At 41.3% G+C, this 23,179-nt stretch overlaps 2 protein-coding genes across 2 annotated transcripts in view; one reads left to right on the top strand and one right to left on the bottom strand.

Moving 5' to 3' along the window:
* clpb (ClpB family mitochondrial disaggregase) overlaps window positions 1-23,179 on the bottom strand; it is a 41,273-nt gene that overhangs the window by 14,742 nt on the left and 3,352 nt on the right. Inside the window, exons 3-7 of the mRNA XM_042486063.2 lie at window positions 21,621-21,707; window positions 13,756-13,859; window positions 12,114-12,242; window positions 2,417-2,514; window positions 877-991 (exon numbers count right to left, since the gene is read on the bottom strand). Of these exons, the coding sequence (XP_042341997.2) occupies window positions 877-991; window positions 2,417-2,514; window positions 12,114-12,242; window positions 13,756-13,859; window positions 21,621-21,707 (533 nt within the window). The remainder of the gene's footprint in view (window positions 1-876; window positions 992-2,416; window positions 2,515-12,113; window positions 12,243-13,755; window positions 13,860-21,620; window positions 21,708-23,179) is intronic.
* stard10 (StAR related lipid transfer domain containing 10) overlaps window positions 4,981-23,179 on the top strand; it is a 50,328-nt gene continuing 32,129 nt past the window's right edge. The window contains exons 1-2 of the mRNA XM_088078842.1: window positions 4,981-9,442; window positions 9,895-9,977. The gene's annotated coding sequence lies outside the window, so the exon portion shown is untranslated. The remainder of the gene's footprint in view (window positions 9,443-9,894; window positions 9,978-23,179) is intronic.

Raw genomic sequence — 23,179 nt, 5'->3', positions numbered from 1 at the left:
TCTGCTGTGTTATTGTGCTCTAACTCATCCTCCCTCCTCTTCTCTATGCATTACACTTGCTCTCTTTGTCTTTCTGTCAATGCTCCGAGCTTTCTGGTTCTCCGCCACTTCTCTGCTATCTCCCCTCATCAGTGTTCCTGTCTTTTTTTGTCTTCCATTGCCTCCATTTGTTTTACGCCTGTCTCATCTGTTTTTCTCTCCCTGTCTCCATCACTTTGCCTTTCTCTTGTCCATCCCTGACTCTGCGTGTTGCAAGAGGGCACAGCATGGAGGAATGATGATGGAAAGATGCAGAGGCGGAGGCCGCAAAGTGGAAGCAGGGGAGGATAGAAGGGTGAAGGAGAAAGAGTGGATGTGATGGAGCTCAAGGGGGTAAAGACAGAGAGATGGAGGGAGACACAGAGGAGAGAAAAGGAGGAGAGATGAAGGGGGAGGGGGGCAGAAAGAGGGAAAGAGAGGAGGAAGAGAAGGGGTGGGGGGGTCTGTAGTATGTCTCCTCTCTCTGTAATCGTGTTAACTGGCGGCTCCAAGCCTGGCCTCTTCAGCTGTCACACACACACACACACACACACACACACACACACACATCCACACAGCACCTGTGTGTGCCTGACAGACAGCTCATTCATCACAATTAACCAATTACAGCCTCCGCCGGTCTGTCTGAACCCGCCTACTGTGGGAGGGAAGGGAGGAGAGCAGGAGAGAGGGGAAAACAGAGACATGGTGCAAAGATAGCAAAACAATGTGGAAAAAAACACAGTGGCTTTAAAATATGTAGTTATGTGCACAAGTTGTTTTTGTGGTGTTTGTCATTGTGTATTAACTGCATATATTTAATGATCCGTGTGTGTGTGTGTGTGTGTGTGTGTTTACCTGAGGCCACAGTATTGATGGCACCCTCCTGTCCGATGATGTGCTCCTTCAGCCTCCTCTCCAAGGGGAACCTCCGCCTCTCCTCCGCCTCCCGCCGAGCTTGCACCTCCTGGAACTAGATGGAGGCAAAGAAGATGGACAAGCAGAAGAGAAATGTAAGAAATAAACTCTTATGGAAAAAAACACAAATACAATGAAGGGTTTTCAAGTATGCCCCTCTTAGTCTTTTTATCCCTCTTTTATATTTTCATCTTTACCATTAAGGGTTATAAAACACATTTGGCTTTTTTTTAAATTATAACTATGATTTCAACCTGTGCAATCTCTGTGATATTGCACTCAAGGATTTTCTTAGTAAGCTGAAAGAGTATCAGTAGAGGACTGCACTGTAAAATATAATGTTGGAAATATTTTCCCTTTTTCCATGTTTTTAATTCAAAGCAATTTGTTGTATTTTAGTAGCAGGAAAACATCACAAAGTACACTTTAATATCTGTTTATTTATGGCAGTCAATATTGTTATTGTAATATTCAACCATATTATAGAGAAAGAGAGTGAGAGATAGCAACACTATTTACCAGCCTTTTAAATTTCACAGCTCATCGCTACAACAAACACATTCAAACAAGAAACAAACGTGCGCCTAAACCAAAAACAAGCCAAGCAGCAGCAAAGTGCAGCCTGTGGCAAGAAAAACTCTCCTCTTTCTCTGCCCAAATCTTCCCTCTCCCTTTCTTTCTACCTTTACTTCTCCCTGTTTCTTTCCCTCTTTCTCTCTCACAGCCGTCCTATGTCTCATTCATCCTCTCCTCTTTGTCTTCTCAGACTCTCGTTTTTTACCCTGCAGTGGAGGCAGGCTGTTTATTCTGTCTCTCTCCATCTTGCTTAGCTCTGGCCTGCTGTCAGGCCAGTAGATAACTACGAGTAACTCAAGTTTTATTTAAGAAAACAGCTGACCTCAACTTTACTACTATACACCTGTGAAGTCTCAAGAGCTGAGCAGCGACAATTTCCACAAGCCGCTGATTCTTTACCATTGTTCAGTTGAAACCAAGCCTCATGATCACCCTCAATCAAAGATCCCAATTTAAATCCGATTTTAACACGTGGAAAAGTACCAACTATCCATGAGAAGATATTTATACAATATATAAACACATTACTGAAGGTTTGTATGTTGAATTCCAGGTTACATAATGTCCCGTAAAACATACAGCTGATATATAATCCAACTTGTTTTTAACCCCAGTTAACCTCTACCAGCTTTCACAAATCTAATACTCAATAGCAGCTGTCAGTCAGTCAGCAGAGTGACACAGACCTCCTGAGGAGTGTGTGTCTGTGTGCATGAAGGCAACTAAATGACACAGATGTCCACCAAGTGAATAGTGCTGAGTCATTTAGACCAGGTCACAGGAAATGAGTACAGCTTCAAAACATTAGTGTGCATGGAAACTAATGTTGTTTTAATTGCTTATATTCTGCACAGTTTGTACAGAAGAACACCTTCAGAGTTGTGTGTCCGTGTCAGTGAGTTACCTTGCCCTCAAATTCCTGCAGTATTTTGCTCACTTCTCCCTCCTTAGCATAGGCCCGTGGTGTGTGTCCCAAACCATTGGTCTGCAGGGGGTTGGCACCTGTATGCAGGCATGCAAAACACACACATGTAGGTCATACATTAGAGACAAAAATCCAATTAACTGTAACTATTCATAAAACGGTTTAAACTAACGACAGAACATTTCTTTATATAAAAATGTGGTTTTTGCTGCAAGTGCTACAATAATATGCACACACCATCTCAGCAGGAGGGTCAAAACATCGATGGAGAGAGTGAGGTTAGGGGTGAGAGGTCACGTGGGTTCAGGGGTCACTGAGACTAACTGCAGAGAAGCAGGAGGGCAATGCAATGACCCTGTAGGGGGTTTCATATCTGCAACGCGTGCCAGTAACACACTCCACCCGCACACCAACACCCTGGATTATTATAAATCTATGTACACTGCAGGTTGTTGCAGGTTGGGGGCCATTAAGGCACACAAGCACACACACTTCACACAGCAGGAGGGGTCAAATGGAGGAAAAATTTTGTTAAACGGATCTATAAGATGTCACAGAATGAATGAGGAAGACATATAATGTAACAGCATGTGTATGAAGTGTGCCAGGACTGTCAGTGAGAGTGGTTAGCAGTGCCTTCTGCCCTGACCTGTGCCACCAACCTCAAACCCAGAGTCACCAACACACACGCGCCTCCACATGAACAGGTGAATGTTTCCTCTGCACTAGCTACATCCAACATGAAAATTAAAACATAAATAAAAGGCAAACAATAATGGATTTGGTTGTTGCATAATCAGCTACATATTTAGAAAGCACTCCTTTTATATGAAACTAAAATGACACTACATACACATACAAATGTGCGTCTTAGATCTACCCACTTCCAGGCTATTGCTTCAAACCTGAATACATTTCTGTGACTGCAAATGATGATTGTTTTCATTAATTGTTTACATTAAATATTTCTATTATCTTCTACATTAATCGTTTTTCAATAAGATGCCAGAAAATAGCGAAACATGCCCTGTGTGATTTCCCACAACCCAATGTGACATCTTCAAATGCTACCTGACCAACCTTTCAAAAAAATCCAACACTATTTGATTGTCAAAATAGTTGCCAATTCATTTTCTGTCGATTGTTGCAGCTTGAATTTTTTCTGTTTGCAAAATGCATCAACTGCACCAACTATCAAAACCTCTCGTGCACTAAAACTGGAGTGCATCTTTGTTTTATGAAAAAAAAGGTCACATCAAAATCAAACACATCAAAACTTAGGTATTGTGTCAGATCTAGTATGTAGTATGAACAAACAACAACTGGTCCTACTCCCATATTTACCAATATAGATGACAAACACGAGAATTTTATGCTCTGAGTTCATAAGAGGTGATTTTTATTTCTGCAGGTCCAGTGCGTCATCCAAGTGATGAATACGATGCAGCACTCTCCTTAGACATGGATTTCTCTGGACCTGCTCAGACCTTGCTGGCACTACTTCAGGAGATTCCAATGGATTTTGTGACGACGAGCCGAAGTACAACAATCTTTGCTGGTACGGTCTCATTTAAGAGTGACTGACACTCATGAAAGGAAGCATAAAAAAACTGTGGAATTACATAAAATGTGTCACTTTACTAATAAGTCTGTGGGAAATTCATGCAAATTTCTGTTCCAAGAATATAGAATGATTATATTATATCACTGACAAACTGTAACTGATAATACTTCCTGACAATATGTTAAATTTGGGTCCATTTATAAAATTCTCCGCTGTATCCTCTCAGCTGATGGGAGCTGATACTTGTACCAAATCTGAAAATGAGGCACACATCTACATTAGTGACCCGCTGTACTGTAGGTTTTTCAGAGTGAGCTACACTCAGGAGAAACTATGACAGTGTGTGTGTAATCATTACAGGTGCGGGTTGTTCCTATTGCTCTGAGCACTGACCGCAGAGACTAATAATCACTGTGATCATTATCGATAAACCCCTAAATTTTGTGACCTGCTCACAAAGCTATTGATCCCACCTTACACCGCTAATCCCCCCACCTACCAAAAACATGAGGGAGAAAAGCAATAAAGTATCCCCCCTTCACACACACACACTGGACATAATAAATAGCATCATTTAGGGCTTTAATATCAGGCCAACCCTTTGGGCCATAGCACTTTATAACAGGATCAACACTAACAACACTCACACAAACAGACACACACACACACTCCAGCTGAACACTCACACACACACACACACACACACACACACACACACACACACACACACACACACACACACACACACACACACACACACACACAAGATCCCTTCATTAGGCGTGCTTTAGTTATGCCTATTAGGAGTCCCCTCCTCTTTCCTATTTCCTCCTCCCTCTCTTTCACTGCAGCTGGTGGGAGAGAGCCCCTGCTGCTCTTTGTGCATGTGTGTATCCTTGTATCTGTGTTGTGTGTCTCTGTGAGCATGTGTGTCTCCTCTGGCCTCCTACCACCTACAGAGCCGTCCATTACAGAGTGCCCGTGGCCGCAGGCTTGATGTGGAGCTTGGGGAGAAGCTACGGAGCCTCTGCAGGTAGGGTGAGGGACTGTGGGGCGAGGAGAGGCCCGAGGGTGGGCCTGGAGACTGTGATGGATGGAGATGCGAGTCGAGGGCCGGCTAAGGCCAAAAGAGCAAACCCACGGCTGGTAGAGTAACGTGAACGCACACAAACACAAGGGAAATAAGAAGGTAGAGGATACACACAACTCCATACACATTGTGCACATACATGAAGGGAAGATGACGCACAATAAAAAAATAGGATAGGATACACACACACCCAAATCCACATAGATGTCCCGAAGCTATGGCGGTTTATAAGATTTTTTTTCTGATGATGTAAGAAACGCTGGATAGGATGCGACAAAGAGGAAAGGGATTCAAGAAAATGATGGTAGAAATAACAAGCTTTGTCAAGAATAATCATTAAAAAATTGTATAAAAGTCTTTAATTATGCGGCCATTCACACAAAACCACACTCACACACACACACACGGACGGCAATGTGTTGGCGACTGAGTGTGTGTGATGTCATGATTGTTATTGGCCGTGATGGTGGCGCCAAACCAGCAAGGACTCAGTCGCGCAAGCAAAAACCCACTCTGTCTTTAATCAGATTGACTTAAAACAAATGTCTCTGCTTTGTGAAATTTCTTACCTTTTTAATTCAAAAATGCGTCTGCAGAAAATTTGATCGAGTTAGACGAAGTGATTTGTTTAAGCGTACAGAGTGCTGCTTACTGACGCAGGGTTGAGACGAGGGGGGGGCAGGCAGACAGAGCTTTGGATGCACCATCCATCATAAACATAAACAAGACATTAATACAAGTGTGTGTGTGTGTATGTGTGTGTTTAGTAATGATTGTTGGGGTGTTTGATCCAAAAAATGGAAAAAATCTTTCTTTAAATTAAAAATGTATCAGTCTAAAAAGCAACAACTACAAATGTCCCCCCCAGTTTAGATTCAAAAAGGCGTGCACGACCTTAAACACATCAAAAGGATAAAAGCATACATGAATACATGAATATTTTAATGAATGAAATGGAAACTTGAGAGCACAAGCACACACATGCACTCACAAAGACACACACATCCTGTGTGTGGAGTTACCCCAAGGGCATGTTCTGTGCGGAGGTCACAGTTCAACTAGGCCGAGCTTGTTTAAGAGCTGCTCGCCTGGAAACTGAGGGGGATATTTTGCCCCAAGGGTCTCTGAGTGTGTGTGTGTGTGTGTGTGTGTTGGTGGAGCTGAGTCAACGACAGGTGCGAGTGTAATGGGACTGAATGGAGAGGGGGTATGAACAAGTGATCAATTTCAAATGAGCTTTGTAATATTGTTTATATTACTCGGGGGTGGAAGCGTTAAGATGATGATACATGGAAAGCTTTTTAAAGCTGATGGACACCATACTGCCTTCAGCTCTGAGGGCAGAATGAGAACCATTTAGTTTGGTTTTAAAAGATTAAAGTAAGGAGCCTGGCATGTGTCGCGATAAAATGGGTACCTTCAGGGAGTCTGCAGGTATCAGACACTTCAATTTAATGCTTTTGAGACTGTTTTTTGGACAAATCATCTGTTTCTAATTCAAGCACTGCTGATAAGTATGACTGTAAATAGTATTGAGTTAGGTTATTGTACATTTTGACAACAAGTAAGTCAATGGCGATTTTCTCATTCTCAGTATCACTGGCCACCCTTGCAGTCACTGCAGACTGGTAGTTGATGAAGTTCATCAGCACAAAAACCAAGAAAACGCCCTGTCAATCAGCGATAACAGCTCAGGTGATCCGTTGATTTCGGGCTGCACTGGCCCAGGACCGGTCTGACATTTTTAATAATGTGCTCACACCGGATGCAAAGCGAGCATTTCGTGCAGCGAGTTCACATATAAAGTAAATGCAAAGACAAGAAGAAATAAAATTTCTTACTGAACGGTGCAACGGATGCATTGGATGCGACATGGTGGAAGTTAAAGCGCGTATTTGGTGTCTTCGAGTCCATTGCGCAAGTTGACATTATTCAACTTGAGCGAGCATTTCACGTGACGCTGTGTTGCATAGCCTATCAGCGTTAAAAACTTGTTGAGATTCTCCTGATGTTACTGAGATCCAGAAATTAAGGATAAATAATGTCGCTGTCTGTGGACACAGTGCATTGGAGCACTCTGCATCAGCACTGTACCGAGACAGAACAAATAATTGACCTTAAGGGCTCAGAGATCAGTGAGCAAAGCTATAAAGTTACATGATAAGCTCTGAAAATATACCTGTGTCTTGGGTAAGCTTTATTGGTTGAGTTGCTTCTTAGCAAAACGCTCTGTGTGATTTAAGTTGGTCTTTATTGTGGAAAATAAACAACGGAAGGCATGTAATGCACAGCCAGTCTGATAAAGAATAAAGAGTGTGCATCTTGGTTTACTCTGTTTCAGAGCAGGGAGCCTGCATGTTCACATTTAGCTTTCTGTTGTATTTCACTGCAAACAATGTTAGCTGTTAGCTGCCTCCCCTCGCAGCTGCTGAAGGCGAATTTTGGCTAGTTGCAAACTGCTCCAAAAATACTCCAGCAGCTGTATATGCACAGGTAACGAAACACAATTTTTTTTTATCCTGTTTGGTGTGAACAGGGCGTAAATATGAACCCTAAATTCCACCGAGTCCATCAGCGGCACATTACGACCGCAGCACGGCCTATGGAGCCTGTCGCAGTCATTCTAGTCAAAGCTCGTTATTCCACCGAACGCCTCAGAACTTCTCAGCCGCGGCTCGCCGCTCTGCTCTGCGTGAAATACGCGGCAAGTTGACCAGGTGGAGGTCAGAATTACGAAGCTTTTGGCATTTTTTTTTTTTTTTTTTGGCTAAAGGTCCAGATTCGGGAGTATGCTCTCAGACTAGAGAGAACAAGTGGATTTATGTCCAAACACTGAAAGCTGTCAATTTAAGGTATGGTCATCCTATGATTAATTTATCCCAAATTTCCATCCGAATGTGCGAAAACCTTTATGTAGCATGCTAACAGCAGCTAGGTTAACAAGCGAGCTCCAGCTAGCTTAACCTTACCAGCCTATTGCTGCACACCAGCAGCAGCATTTTTTTTTTTTTTGGCTAGTGTTATCTAAATATTGAGACCAAATATGAAACATGGTGGTGTTTTCTGAATTAATGATGGAGGTGTCTAAAAGAATTTTACAGATGCGTGTGTTCACTAGCTAACGTTATATTAAATATTCAATAACTAAGGTTAAATATGTGAGTATGCAAGCAATGGGGGTGTTGTGACTGTGCCATAATGTTCCCTTCAAAACAACCTTAACATTTAAGTAGTTATTTATGGGTCTAGAAAAAAATATTTATAAAAAAGTTTGGCTGAGAGGAGTGCCACATTACATGTGTAGGTCTCAAGAACAGGTGCTGTTTGAATCCAAGGACCAAAATGACCACATCTTTTTGTTTCTTTTGTAAATAAGACAAAACCCAAATTCAAGGAACACTGTTTTCAACATACAGTCTTTATCAGGGCATGTAAAAACAAGTGGCAGCTAACAAATATAGTAAGGCTGATGGTGCCATGCAATCAGAGTAACACTACATAATGGTCACAGGTGCAGGTACCTGTGATGTATCAGGTACCCTGTACACATTTTGAATATTTTTATGTGTTATTGATGTTTTGTGTGATCTGTATCTGATGTTGCTGATTGTTTGATGAATTTGCTGGTCTTGAGCACACTGGTGCTTTGTTGGAGTTGACCTGAGTGTGTCAACAGTCACTTCATTGATTGCACCTGTGACAATTATCCAGTGCTATACTAATTGCCTGGCACCTGACATCAGCCCTGGTATATCTGTGAGTTGAAACGCAAAGGCATTATGCCCATTTATTAAAGATTTCTTATCTTTTGCAAAACACTGTGCGTCGGTATTTTTTGGCTATGACTTATTTACAAAAGAAACACCCAATTTATGTGTTGTTTTATTGGTCAGGCTGATAGAATCTTCTAACATCTACAAAGTTTTCATGCTTTATTTGATTTTTGGAATATGCAGAGGCAGAGCAAACTGCATATAATGCCACAAATGATTTTTTGTTTTTTTAGAGTTTTTTGTTTTTGACCTAATATAGAGCTCAAACAGTTATTTTATGGTTTCCAGACAGACACCCCTGTAGCCTATTTCACACACTGATTTGTACCCAGTTTTACAATGATCCTGCTGGACATTGTAGTTATGGCTAATGAATGAATGGATGATTGATTAATCGATTGACTGAATTGCATTTCCTCCAGGGTTTAGAGAATAGCCATGGAAAGAAGCAGAGATATCCAAAGCTTCTTCTGCAAAAAAAGAAGAGTCGGAGCCAGCCACAGCTACTTCCAGCAACAGTGAAACAGTGATTACAGCAGAAGTGATGAAGAACATTCAGCACCCCCCTGCACAGCATGGTAGGTCATGTTCAGATAGTGACTCCTGGATAAACATAAATGAATTAGCCATGTGCGTTCATATTCAAGTTGTCACTCAAGTACAATCATCTGATCAATATTGCTGCAGAAGAACATTAGTAAAAAAAAATACATAATATTATTTAGAAACGGATGTTATGTAAAGTAACCAGAGGTTCCCAGAGATGAATACACTAAAATGGACCAGGAATAGGTAACTGAATAGACTGGTGCCTGCATGATTGCGCTGTTCTAGGTTGTAATAATGCTAGTTTGCTGAAACTTTTTACTTTTAAGCAGTTTTATAATATGTCAAAACAGTCTGGTATTAAATAAAAACAATTCAATGAATGCAAACATGAGTTTTAGAATTAAGTTATCATACATGTGTGTCGCTGTTGAAGCCAAGCAATGTGATATTTACACATTTTGATCATGTGTCATTCATAAAGGTTCTCCTGGTATGGCCATCCCCTCACTAGCTCTGTGACCCATCTTGGCCACCCCAGTAAGCTGTCCTGGATACGCCACTGAAGTAAGTGAAAATATAAAGTATAAAGTAACATCAGAAATGTGGACTTTTAAGCAGGAGAGCTTGACTTGTTGAGGGTGGGGGGGGCTGCTGACACCCTGGGTACCCATAAATCGCAATCTGGACTAAGTCATTCTTTGACATTAATTTACAATACAGAAAAAAATCTTATCCGATAAAAATAGGCTTGTGTTTATCCATGTGTCTCTGCAGGCAAAATCTAAATAAAAACATATGTACCCCAAGTGGCAATTGTGTCAGAGGAGTGGCCACAAAAAGTGTTTTACCTGAAATTCAAAATATTAAAAAATATGTTCTGTAGGAAATGGAAAGGGCCTGAAGTGTCAAAACTGCTTTCATTAAACATTTATTGACTAGAGTTGTATTTATGTTAAGTGTTGGAATGTAACTAGGTAATCTACTCAAGTACTGTATCTCAGAACAATGTTAAGGTTCATGTACTGGAGTATTACCATTTTATGCTAGTTTGTGGGCTATTTCTACTGCTCTTCATTTCAGAGGCAAATATTGTACTTTTTACAGCACGACATTCATGTGACAGCTTTAGTTACTTTACAGATTCAGATTATTAACACAAAATATAAACCAACTCATAAAAAATTATGTATTATTATAGATTAATCTCCTTAGCAGTAGACCCATATTTAAAATGAGCTTCATCTTTACCAGCTATATTAAAGTGATGAACACATTAATGCATCAATAATTTTAATATATAGGCTGTTTTACTTTGAAATGGGCCATTCTGCGAAATGAATAGTACGCTTTTATTTCTAGTAGGCTGTTTCAAGTAGACTTTAATTCCAATACTTTTGCACTTTAACTTCAGTGATTTTTTGAGTGCAGGATTTTTACTTAAAACAGAGTATTTTTCCGCTGTTGCTACTTTTACTTCAGTAAAAGATCTGAGTGCTTCTTACACACCTGTATGTTAATATAATGGACTATTATATGGTGTTTCTTTTACTCATAGAGCCTGTTTTCAGACAGGTCATGCAGTGCAGTGTGTGTCTGTCCCCCTCTCTCTCTGCTTTCACTTTTAGAGCAAAGTCCGTTTGTGCACAGAGTTTTCGCCGATAGTAAAACGAATGCGTGTACTGTTGTAGCTCATTTTGGATTCACACTGTAACATGATTTAACATGACCTCTTACTGAAAATTTTAGTTGGTTCAATGTGTTTGGGCCACAATCTAAAGAGGGCATTAACGGCAGTACACTCTTTTGTCAATTTGTCATGGTGTGTTGTGGTGTTGGACTGGGAAACCGTCTTTGATGCTTGAGCCCCGTAAACCCTGTCTGATTGGTCAAGTCTTGCCCCTGTCGTGTTCACTGACAATGCAAAATTACACTGCCATTTTCTTTAGTGAAAATAAATGGTGTTCTCAAGGTGAGAACTATTCAGATGTTTGGTGGGGCATGTAGCCTTCACTGCTGTGATGGCGATTCATGTTTCTCATGGATGTATTAAGAGATCAGTGTTTGCCTCCAGTTTTCCTTTGTTTTGCTTCCAGATAATACCATGTTGTCATTGTGACGTTGGCCCTAAAAGGGTCTATAACATAAAATGAGGAAGATAAATGTAAACAGAAGCAAAGTCCAGAACACTTATCCTTCTGTCATACCTCCAACTTTCACTATTTAGTTAGAAAAAAAGTGGATTTTGGTCCATGTTAGAGAATACCACAATGATTAACTGCAGACTGTGTAGATATTTAGACCCCTTAGGGGTCCCTCATGGACTCAGAAGTGGAGCTAGGGATGGTTGAGTTGGAATGGGTGGTACAGTTGGGGCACATGAGGGTATATACCATGCAGTGGTATAAATGTGTCCATTGGTAGAGATCTGTAAATACCATTTCTGTGACGACATAATCCTTACAGCTTGAGCAAAACATATTACCGAAAGCAATAGCAGCTCAAATGGGAGCAATGCCCAGCTCTATGGGACAGGCTATGTAGCAAATTAGGGCTAGATTATCGCGAGATTCTCACATGATCATGCAAATCCAGCTGCTTTGCAAGGTAACAATTACTTCCACAAGACACGTACGATTACCGTGATATAAAATGACACATGCTGTGATAGATAAGTGTTTGGCCATATATAGTGTAACGTACCAGCCTCCAGCAGCATGCGGACAGTGCGTGTGTCATCAGCCAGTGTGGCGTAGTGAAGTGCTGTGCAACCTCGGAAACCAGCCCTGCTGCTCAGCCTGCTGCTGAACTCATCCTCTCTGGACACAAGAACTGAAAAACAGAGAGCGATACGAAGAAAGATTAGAACAAAACATGGCTTTTTCTTTTGCAGAACTTGCACTGGTTGACAGTAAACAAGACACACAGCTTGGAACACGGTCCATTTTTACAATAGATTTGAGCATGCTCTTTCAAAGGGGTTTGGACTTGAAATGGATTTGACAAACCATGCTAGTTCCAAATCCAGTCTGAGATGCAACCCATAAACGTTGTGCACTCATAAGATGAGTTAACAAACAAACACAACTGGAAATGTTTGAGCCTTTAAATCCAGAATAGCTTTCTTTAATCTATTCACAGTCAATTGTAAGACTCGAGAAAAGTGTGACAGTGATAACACTGCAGACTACAAAATTGTCTTTCCTGTTCCCAGCTTTGGAAAAGTTGTTCATTTTCACAGATTTAAGCTCAACTGTTCGACATGATCGGAATAATGTGAGCTGTGTTTAAGCCTCTCCTTTGCTGTGCTCCTTACTAATAATAGAGATAGTCTATCATTCTCTCCTTACTTCTCTTTTTCATAAGAGCACTCATCTCGTGCCACTCCTCCATCATCCATTTTTATTTTTTCCGCCTCCTTCCTCTGCTCCTTGGTATCCATCAATTCCTTTCATCACTTGCACCCTCTTCCTCCCTCCCCACTCCCTCTATCCCAATAACTTTGTCTCATCCATTTCCTGACTTCCTCGCCTCTCCCTCCCTCATCATGCCACCCATTTCCTTCAACCCCCTCCCATCACTCCTCCAAACATCTTCTTCCTTTTTCTCCATCTTTTACCTTTCCCTTACTCCATCCATTCATCGCTGCTCCCTACCTTCTTCTCTTTACTGTCTTCCTCCCTTCATTTTCCCTTCCTTCATCAGTCTTTCCCTTCTTCCATCCATCCCACTCTTTTCTCTCTGCAGTGTCTGTGTGTGTGTGTGTGTATGTGAGAGAGACAGGGCGGGATAATCACAGCTAACCCAATAAAGCGTCGCACAGGCCCCCCTAGCCCATCCATCAGCGTGCGTCTGGGAAACGCTTCCCCATGCTACGCCGGCCCCACGTGGACCCAAACCTGACAGCCATATAAATGTCTGCAATATACATATCCCATATAAATATGTCTGCAGAAACCCAACACAGACTAGGCGCGCGCGCGCGCACACACACACACACACACACACACACACACACACACACACACGCGCGCACACACACACAGATACACACACTGTCTGTGTCTGTGTGTGTGTGTGCTCCATCTTGTCCATGTATTTGTGTGTGCAGCTTGGAAGAAAAACAAATAAAACACACACTACTTGTCATTGAACATCTAAAACAAATAACACGGAAGAAATGAAACATGTACATATATGCAAATCTTTATGCAAATTATAATGTCTCATAATATCTGGTTCAACACTTTGGATTCATATGTGTAATATAGCAACACCACACACACAATAACGCGTGTGACAGATGCACACACAGTCACAAAGTGGTTTTTTTTTTCACTTTCACCTTCCAGTGAGTGGATGCCTTTCTCCCGCGAGGTGTCGTAAACGTTGTTGAAGTGATCTCCGGCGTTTGGGTCGGCACCGGCTTCAAGCAGAACCTTCACTACACTGGAAAACAAAACAACAAAAGACACACATTCAAATATATATAATAGTAGTGTTTAAAACTTGCATAATGTAAAACTCACAAACCGAGTCTTTTTATAGTAATAATTATGTATTTACAGCCAGACAGAGGACATCACAAAATATGTACATTCATTATATCAACATATATCATGATGTAGCATGTTTTTTGGTAACGAAATATATATAAAAAATATAAACTGTTCATAGATGAACAGAGAGTTTCCCGTTTTTGGTGTAGCCAGTAAATTAAAAATAAATAAAAGTTCTTCATCACATTCATGCAAAAAGTATTGTAAATCCAATATCATAAAGCAGCTTTCTCATTTACAACAGTGCCCACATTGGCCTATTACAACCACACATATTAAAGGGATAGCTGCCTCATTAAATTTCATCTGACAGTTTGTATCGTTAAATTGCTCAGCCCTAACCAAGCCTAAATGAGAATGTTTACATGCACAAAATATTTCACTTTTTGCCTTTATTCCAAAAAAGAAAATATTCCTGCTAAGCTGTTTGCGTGACTAATGAAAATGAATATTCCACTAGTATTCCCATTTATGTGCTGCTCTGTATACTTTGATAAAGCACCATGAAGTGCTGTTTATCAAATCAAGATGCGGAAAAGTAGAATGGCTGGAGCTGCTTGAGCCAGGATTTTCAAAGTTTTCCACCGGTGGCGGACTTGTTGGGTCATGAAAACACAGTCAATCTCTTTCATTCCTTCAACCATCTTCTTGAAGAAGTCGTTGTTATGATATTTGCAAGTCTTTCATGATGTTTAAAAGTTTGTGTGTTGTTCCGTCTGACCAGAAATGTGGGCTTTTCTTTTGGGCATGCACCACTACCACAGCCTTGCAAACTATTGGCGAATTGGTTTGTGTACAGCAGTAATGATGACAACGCACAGAGCTGCCCGTACGGTGCTGTATACATATCCGAAAAATATTAAGATTCAGAAAACTCAATTGTCTGTTGTGACAGAAAATAGTCTTAGACGTGGCTCAACATACAGTGCAAAACAAGCTTGGATAGTAAACATTCAGCATGTGTTCCTAAAAAAACATAATAAATACTGAATACAATAATTTAGACAAAAAAATCACAATATACTACTTGTATACTACTATACTGAATGCTCCTAAAACCTGAATAATACCAGTATATTCCACATCTTCATACGAAATAAGCTTTGATCCAGACTGTCTAAATGAATAATATTTACATCACCCCTATAAAATTCAGAACATTGTCATAATTGGAAAAATTGATTTGAAATGGACATCTATGACACAGTTGCAGACATGAACATGTAAAAAACAAAGTCACTGTTTCCTAAAAACATGGGCCAACATGTGTCACAGCATATAAATGTGCGTCGTCAGATTACAGTAATTGGGATGGTGACTGGATTTACGATTGGGATGACACTCGCTTCCTTCACGTCATCAAGCGTAACCTTGACTCTTTAACACAGTTTCTCCCGTCCTCACTGCTTGAAAACAAACACACTGTGCAGATGCAAATTCCTCAATTGACCATGACTCTTCCACCTGATTTACTTCCATTTCTAGTCCGTCCCATTATGGTGGATACACTCCAATGGCCGCTCCCCTCCTTCACTACACAGTAGTCTGCTTTGCAACATGTACATATGTGTACATTGAAGGGGCAAGGGTCGGGCCTGTTTCCGGCGCTGTTGAGTTGGGGAGGGGGTCTCTGTGTGTAGCCCTTCATTGGAGCGTACCGCCTTATAGAACAAACACGAGTACCTCGGCAACACCACTCACTGTGACCCAACGGACATTCCAGGTACCGTCTCTCCGTCTACAGAACACACTCACACACACGCGCTTTACATTTACCACCATGAACATGTGCAATGGCTTTGACATTGAGACGCAGACATGCACATGAACACACACAAAAACTAGTCAGCTAGTGTGCGCCCAACTGAGCGAGAGAGCGGGGGCGATGGCCGAAACATGAACCCTGCCAGTACGCTGCCGGCTGCCATTAAACCTGTGACTATGTAATGCAGCCTGGGAGGGAGTGATGGATCATTTTCAGCTAAATGTTTATGGCAGGCAGCTTGAGAGGGTTTAAATGGAGCAAAATGATTATTCAGAGCAGAATGAGGCGGTCTCCTTTTTCAGAGCGACTTGACTACATAACAGATTACAGCTTCTCTGTAAGGGAACCTGCGTTCTTTAAAATGAGTATTGAGAGGAGATACGACCTCAGGAATGATGGAGAGACTTTGCAAGTCAATTCTTACACCATCTGTCCGATTAAAGGTGAGGTGCAGAATAAAAGGAAAATCAGAAGATATTTTAACAGGACAAAAATCAGGACAAAAAGGTCGAGAGATGCAAAAAAGGTGCCTTGAGTGGATTCTAGTTTGTTTTATGAGGAAAACCCAGAATGTGTTTGGACTGATTATTCCTTCACTTATACCCACGTTGCTTAAAGACCAAAATGTTTGTTTTGTTTTTTGTACCAGGCTGAATGCACGTTTATCTCTGCTTTAAGGCTGACATTTTAACATGGGGGTCTATGGGGATTGACTCACTTTTGGAGCCAGTCTCATGTGGCCATTCAAGGAACTGCAGTTTTTGGCAATTCTGCATTGGCTTCATTTTTCAGCCACCTAGGCTGTCACATGAACATGTGGTTAAAAAGCAGGTATATATCAGGCCTCAGGAAAAAAATCTTAATGTCTACCAAACTGGAACCATTAAATGTAATTTGGCATTAAAATAGTTGAAACTGTCATTGTATAATCAAAATTAAATTAAATCAAAACTTATTTATACTTTACTTATTTTACAAATCGTTTCATCCTTAAGTTAGAGTTAAGTACCAATGTCTGTTTGGGGTAGCATTTCAGGATCAAAATCTCAGTGGTCCATCAAAACAAATGACTCCATTATGTCAGTAAAACTTAAAATAAATAAAAAATAAAACAGAGTCATAATTAACAAAGAGCAGGCTTGTAGTAGTTTGTGTCGTCACTGCAAAACTTGTGTTCCTGTGGGAGAGCGATGCTGAGAACGGCCTGGCCAGGTCTTTGTGTCTGACCTTGCTGAGGGGGTATAAAGGACTATCGGGGGGTCCCCTTTTGTTACTGTATCACGGTGGCTGGGGGCGGCAGGGGGGCCGTGACCCACAGAGGGCTCTCCTCTCACCCTTGCAAGCACTTCTACAAACACATGGATGCATCCTCCGAGACACATAGAGACGCACACAAATTCTGGTTGGTCACACGAGGCTGGGCAGGACTGTGTGAAGAAATGAGATGGTCTGAAAAGGGTTAATGGCATCAGGAAGGTAAACACGAAGGGGATAAAGAGAGGAAAACTGCCCAGAAGAAGAGGAGGAGGAGGAGGAGGAGGAGGAGGAGGAGGAGGAGGAGTGGATGAAAGGAGGGAAGTGCAGTTGGAAAGATGAAAGAGGGAGATTTCATTATACAGGATAGTGCTAAAACTAATGAGCTTTTGAAAACAGTTGATAGTTTTGCTAATCAACTGATGATCAAGTGGCTAACTTTATTTGGGACATTTAGGAGGAGAGCCGCAGCACTAATTTGAGGCCAAACCGAAGGCATGCAGAGGTTAATTAGGTTAAACTCCCATTTTAAAAGGAGTGGGCCAAAGTTAAAATTACAGACTAGCTAACACAAGTATCGAAACAATGTTAACTGTAAGTTACAACATTATTTTTACTTTCATGGCTAAACTGAGGCAAAATATGCATGTAGTAATGTGATAAGAGCTTCTTTTAAGGAGCAAAGCATCACCCCTGGGGCTGAGACAGAGGACGCGTTTTATTTGAGAACACGTCACAGATTCTCACTGCTATTGCAACACCGAAAGCTTCAATTAATGACCGCGAAGAAGCCGGTGCTGATGCTGGGCGATTAAACCCTTCAGCTCGTGCAGAGGTTTGCCAGCAGCAGGTGACTGGTGTTACTGCTGGAGGCTGGTGTTAGTTTCCCACCGTGCCCCGGAGGGGAGACAGGAAATGGACACTTCCGTCTGCTATAATAGACACCTGAGCCGAACTGACCATCCATGTCTCTGACCACCTGGCCCAGACGCTGGACCTCACTTGACCTCAGCTAGCCTGGTGCACACCTGGGGTCAGATAGATGCCAGAGGGAGAGCTTCACTGCACTTTTTCATCCAAGTAACATGATTGGTAAAATGTTCTTTTATTAAGCTGTGATTTCTTCAAAGTGTTATCTTTATATATTCATTTTTTCCAAAGGGTGCCTTCTCTGTTGCTCTTCCTCAGGGTTCTTCCATTTTTTCCTTTTCAAAGAGCACCAGACACAATTTTTTTTAAAGTTTCATTATACTGAGCAACCAGTCATCGCTTTTTCCTAATTATTAAATTTAACCCAGTTAAACCATATGCAAAAAGTCAGTTGTATTGGTTGTGTGAAGTGGTGAAGTTCATGTTCAGATTTCAACGGCTATAACATTAGTCGTAGCAAAGTTTCCACAGTATGTAGCTGTGAATTCAAATGCGGAGCCTGTGATCCCTCGTTCTCAGCACTGTGTTCTGTTGAAAATGACTAAATCATTACATGAACACTTGTCAATTTGGTTTTACCGTGGCTCAGGCTTAATATATATTATCATTGCCTATCTGATGGAATATTGTTTTGATGTACTTGAAAGAGTACATGTAGGAAACTGGTATATGGTTACTGATTCTGTCACTGGCTGCTTACCATCCCAATCTTGTTGTATCGTGACCAAATGATGAGAATATTTTCCTGGGAGCTCTCCGGTGATTTTCACCACTATTCAACACGGCTAATCCCGTTCCCAAACCCATAATCCCTCTTCACATCACTCTTTCTCCACATCTAAACTATTCTCTTCTCTCTTCCCCAACGAGCCACTCATCTTCTCCTTCCATCATCCCTCAGCTTTCCCTCGTTTCACCCCCCCTTCCCTCCCATCGACTCACTCGGCCGACAGGTCGGAACGGTCAACAGGCGTTACACTCGGCTGAGCGCTCATTGTGCACGTGAATGCAGAGAGGGAGGGATGGAGGGAGAGAAAGAGAGATAGAGATGGGTATTGTGCGTTAAAGAGTGCAAATAGTGGGCCAGGCCCTGCGCCTCCCTGATTTAGCCTCACATCAAAGCTCAGCAAACACACGCCCCCCAATGTCTCACCCTTAATTCTTACACACACCCCTCTACTCCACCCCTGATTCTCTCACACAGCCGCACCTCGACCTGACTGCTGGACGCTACACCTGCAAACAGTCAGAGGGCTCAACAGCTTCCTCTGAAATAGAAGGTAGATTTATCAGTCATTTTTTAAACAAAGTTTAAAAAGCGAAAATTTCATTTGTCCTTGATCCTGCTACATCTTTGACGTACAAATAGCACTGAGGTGAAATCTTCTGTCTCTTGAAACACAGTCATCTTTTCTGGTCCAGGAAAATATAAATTCAGTGAGAGGGAGGGGTGAAGTTATTCAACAATAAGATCCGTGCTGACATTCTGGCTACGGGCTAGACCTCGTTCATGAGTAATGTTCCCTGCGTTTTCACTTAACGGCTGCAAATAAAGTTGTGTGTGACTGAGTAATAGGCAGTTGGCCTGTAAGATATTTGGTGTAAACTCCCCTCGTCTGTGTGTTTTTGCGCACACATTCACACATGCATCCTTACTTGTGTGTGCGTGGATATGAGTGTGTGTGTGTTTGTGTTTGTGAGACGTGTGACTGATGTGTGTGAACCGATGTTCTGTCTTCCCTGCAGCAGTGACGGCTCACTGGGGGGTTGGAAGACGGGATTAAACACAGAGGAGTGTCACTGCCTTGCTGAGTTATAGCACTCATAACACACACATACACACACACACAAGACAGCGCAGTGATACACACACAACTGTTGGTACAGACACAAACACACACACAACCAAATTCTGATTATAGACCAGGCAGTGATTAACAATTATTTTCATGAACAACTATTGACTGATTGATTATTGTCTATAAAATGGCAGGAAATTGTGAACAACACTCATCAAATGCCAAATGTGATGTCTTCAAATCACCCATTTTGTCCAAAATCCAAAAGACATATAATTTACAATCACATAGAAGTGCATATTATTATTCTTGGGAAGCTGGAACCAACAAATATTTGGCTTTTTTTTCCTCAATAAATGACTCTTTTTTTTTTAAAATGAACCAATGATTGAAATGTTGTCGATTAACTTTCTGACAACGAACTAATCAATGAAGCACATCTTTACGTTATTAATTACATAGAAATGCTTTACTAGAACACATTAATATGAAATACATAGAATTAAAAAATCTAAACTTATTAGCTCCAATGCAGAAACATTATTCAAAGAAAAAAACATTTATTTTTGACAAACTTCAATTTGTCTCACATTTCTAAACCTAAAAGATGCAGATGTTTCCATCTTAGCTGCATTCAATTCAAACTCTCTTACCAACTAGAGAAGGGAGCATCTGTAACCCTGACATTCAAAGTAAGCTCATTTTCAGCTATTTTCATATTCAAATTTCACATTATGCTTCTCACGGACACATGAGGCCCTTAAACAAAAAAAAGTGACCACACAGTCCTGATAGAGAAAAAAAAAAGCCCTGTAAATTGGATTTGGCCCGGCCTTAACCTCGGCCCCTCTCTGTGCTGTGTGTGTTCTGGGGGCCAGGAGGCTAATTTAATTTGTTGGACAGAGAGATGGGGGAACGGGTAAAGACCGTCTGTCAGTCTCAAAGTCGCACTTTGCACTTCAGAAGACCTACTGTAACAACTGGAGCGGGGACACGGATGACATATGCTCACATACTAACTCATGCAGACAGCTGGGTGACACCAAAACACGACATTACTGTTGCATATGTTCACCACGGAGGGCCGACGTGTAACACACATGATCTGTTCACATGGTTCCTACACATTTTTCAGTTCAACTCAAGTTTCCAGACTTCTCAGACGATTTTTCAGCCCCTATTTGACATCTGAGTAACTAGAATACGAATATAATTTCAGCTGTTAACGGCTATATGTCATATTCTGACTATGTATGCTATTATGTAGCCAAATTCTTGTCAGAAGATTGTATTTAGGTATTGTAGCTCGTACAAATCAATTAACACCAAACCCAGACAAGTTCATCTCTACCCAAAGAGGAAGTAAACTATCTGGTGCTACCTATACTCGTGTGATTGTCCCTTAAAGCTTAGAATAAATATTACATTATTGTTCCCCCCATATATTTAGTTTGTTTTTTAATACGAACCAACAATTTTCATGGTATTTGTGCAGCATTTTTTCTTCATTGATAAACACAGTCATAAATGTTTCCTTACGTAGAAAAGATGTTTACTTTTCTGATAACTACGTCATAGTTCATGGATGTTTTATCTTTTGACGACATCAAGCACGCTCTGGCCCTCACTCTGTCACACGGTAGTAAACATTTTGGCTGCCTGCTCCAAACGCCATCGGAAACACTCTGCTTAGATGATTAAATTACTTTTAGAAATTCTGAATTTTACATTTTGCAAAACAGAATTGGAGCAAAAGTCTGGGAATAAATATTTTCTATACTCCTTTTTTCAGTTTTCCACACGTATCCAGGAAATTACTGAAATCAAATTAAATACTTTTCTATACTGCGCACGAACCCTGTGTTCAGTGGGATTACAGTAGTTGTTTGAAACACACACAGACCTGTGCTGGCGATTCATGGCAGCCACCATGAGAGCGGTCCAACCAAGACGGTGACGGTGGTTTGGGTCGACCCCCTCTTTAACCAGCCTGATGGGAAAAAGAAAAGGGATTGTAATTAACCATCATAATTAATATTACCATACAGCAGAGGCCATCTGAAGCAAATGTCCATACAGCACAGGGCACAGCAATAATACGGTTACCAGACGAGTAACCAGGTATCAGCTTTTGGCTGCTGAAACTGAACATATGGCTGCCATTTCAAGTCACCTCTTACTTTAATTAATTAGATACTATGCAGTTATGCATCATCTTAATAATGAAAATGTGAAATAAAAATGTTTAAAAGCATTATTATAGTGAATACACAAAATGCTTTATAGTTTGTGTTTTATCTGATACTGTTAGACAATTTGAAACCAGAGTGTTATCACTTAACCTGTCCTTATACGATATTTTGTCTCACCTTACGGTTCTGTCTCGTGTGCTACCTTGAGCTAGTGAACTCGACGTGTCAGTTATCGTGGTGCATGTTTTACATGTTTTGCAGTTTCATTTCCGTCCAGCTCAAAGATGCAGGGAGACTTCACAAATTTCCCTTGTGTTTTTCGTTCAGGTTCATCTGGTTCTTGTCAGAATAATTTGCACATTCGTTTGTGATGTTGACAGGTTAGTCGGACTTTTCACCCCACAGCGGGACAGTTTAATTTGCTCTAACTCCGTCTCTGAAACAGATGCATGTGTAAATGCACCAGCGCATGTGCAGCGTTGTCTGCTTCCAGTTCTGATTGTCAACAGTAATCAGGGCAACCGAAGGCAAATGAAGCAACCTGGCAACCATTACTGTCCAGCCCTGGTGTAGTGGTATCAATATGTCAGAATAAGTTTTTTGATAATATCTTAACACATACTGAGATATACTGCTGCTTGAATTGAGACTTTTTCATACTTAAAACTGGAAAAACGCACATGAAAAATGCGCGCGTGAAAGCAAACAGATATGGCCGGCCAGCTGCTTGTGTGACTGTATCAAAGCCTTGTTAGACACAGCAGCATGAAACCATCCTGTGATATCTTTGTCTTTATCTGACACACACGCTTGCTCCTTGAGCAGGTAATGTGTCTGTAAGCCAGGTGTGTGCTGAGTTTTCTGCCCGAGGGTATGACTCCAGGTACTGGAGAGTGGCACAGTCCTCATTAAGTGTGTGTGTGTGTGTGTGTGTGTGTGTGTGTGTGTGTGTGTGTGTGTGTGTGTGTGTGTGTAAGTTATCCGTCTGTCGTCTCATGTGCTGAGCAGGCAGACAGCGTGTGTGTTTACAGTCAACACAGTGGCCTCTGTCTGGTCTGCACTCAGCTCTGGTTCTGTTTTCACTGCCTGGTCTGCATGCAGAGGGTATGTGCAGAGAAAAGTGCTCACCGCTACATCTGCATCCATTTTTTTTTAGGGTGCAGCACTTGTTTTGGTTCAGTCAAAACTAAGCAACTGTGAGTACTTTAATTTCACAACAAGGCTAAGTTAAAGGAGGGATAAAAAACAGCTATAGGACCCTTTTAACAAA

Source organism: Plectropomus leopardus, chromosome 6 (assembly GCF_026936395.1).
Source record: "Plectropomus leopardus strain MGB_pleo_1.0 chromosome 6, ASM2693639v1, whole genome shotgun sequence".
NCBI classification, from domain to species: Eukaryota; Metazoa; Chordata; class Actinopteri; order Perciformes; family Serranidae; genus Plectropomus; species Plectropomus leopardus.
This window is presented reverse-complemented; position numbering and strand designations above follow the sequence as displayed.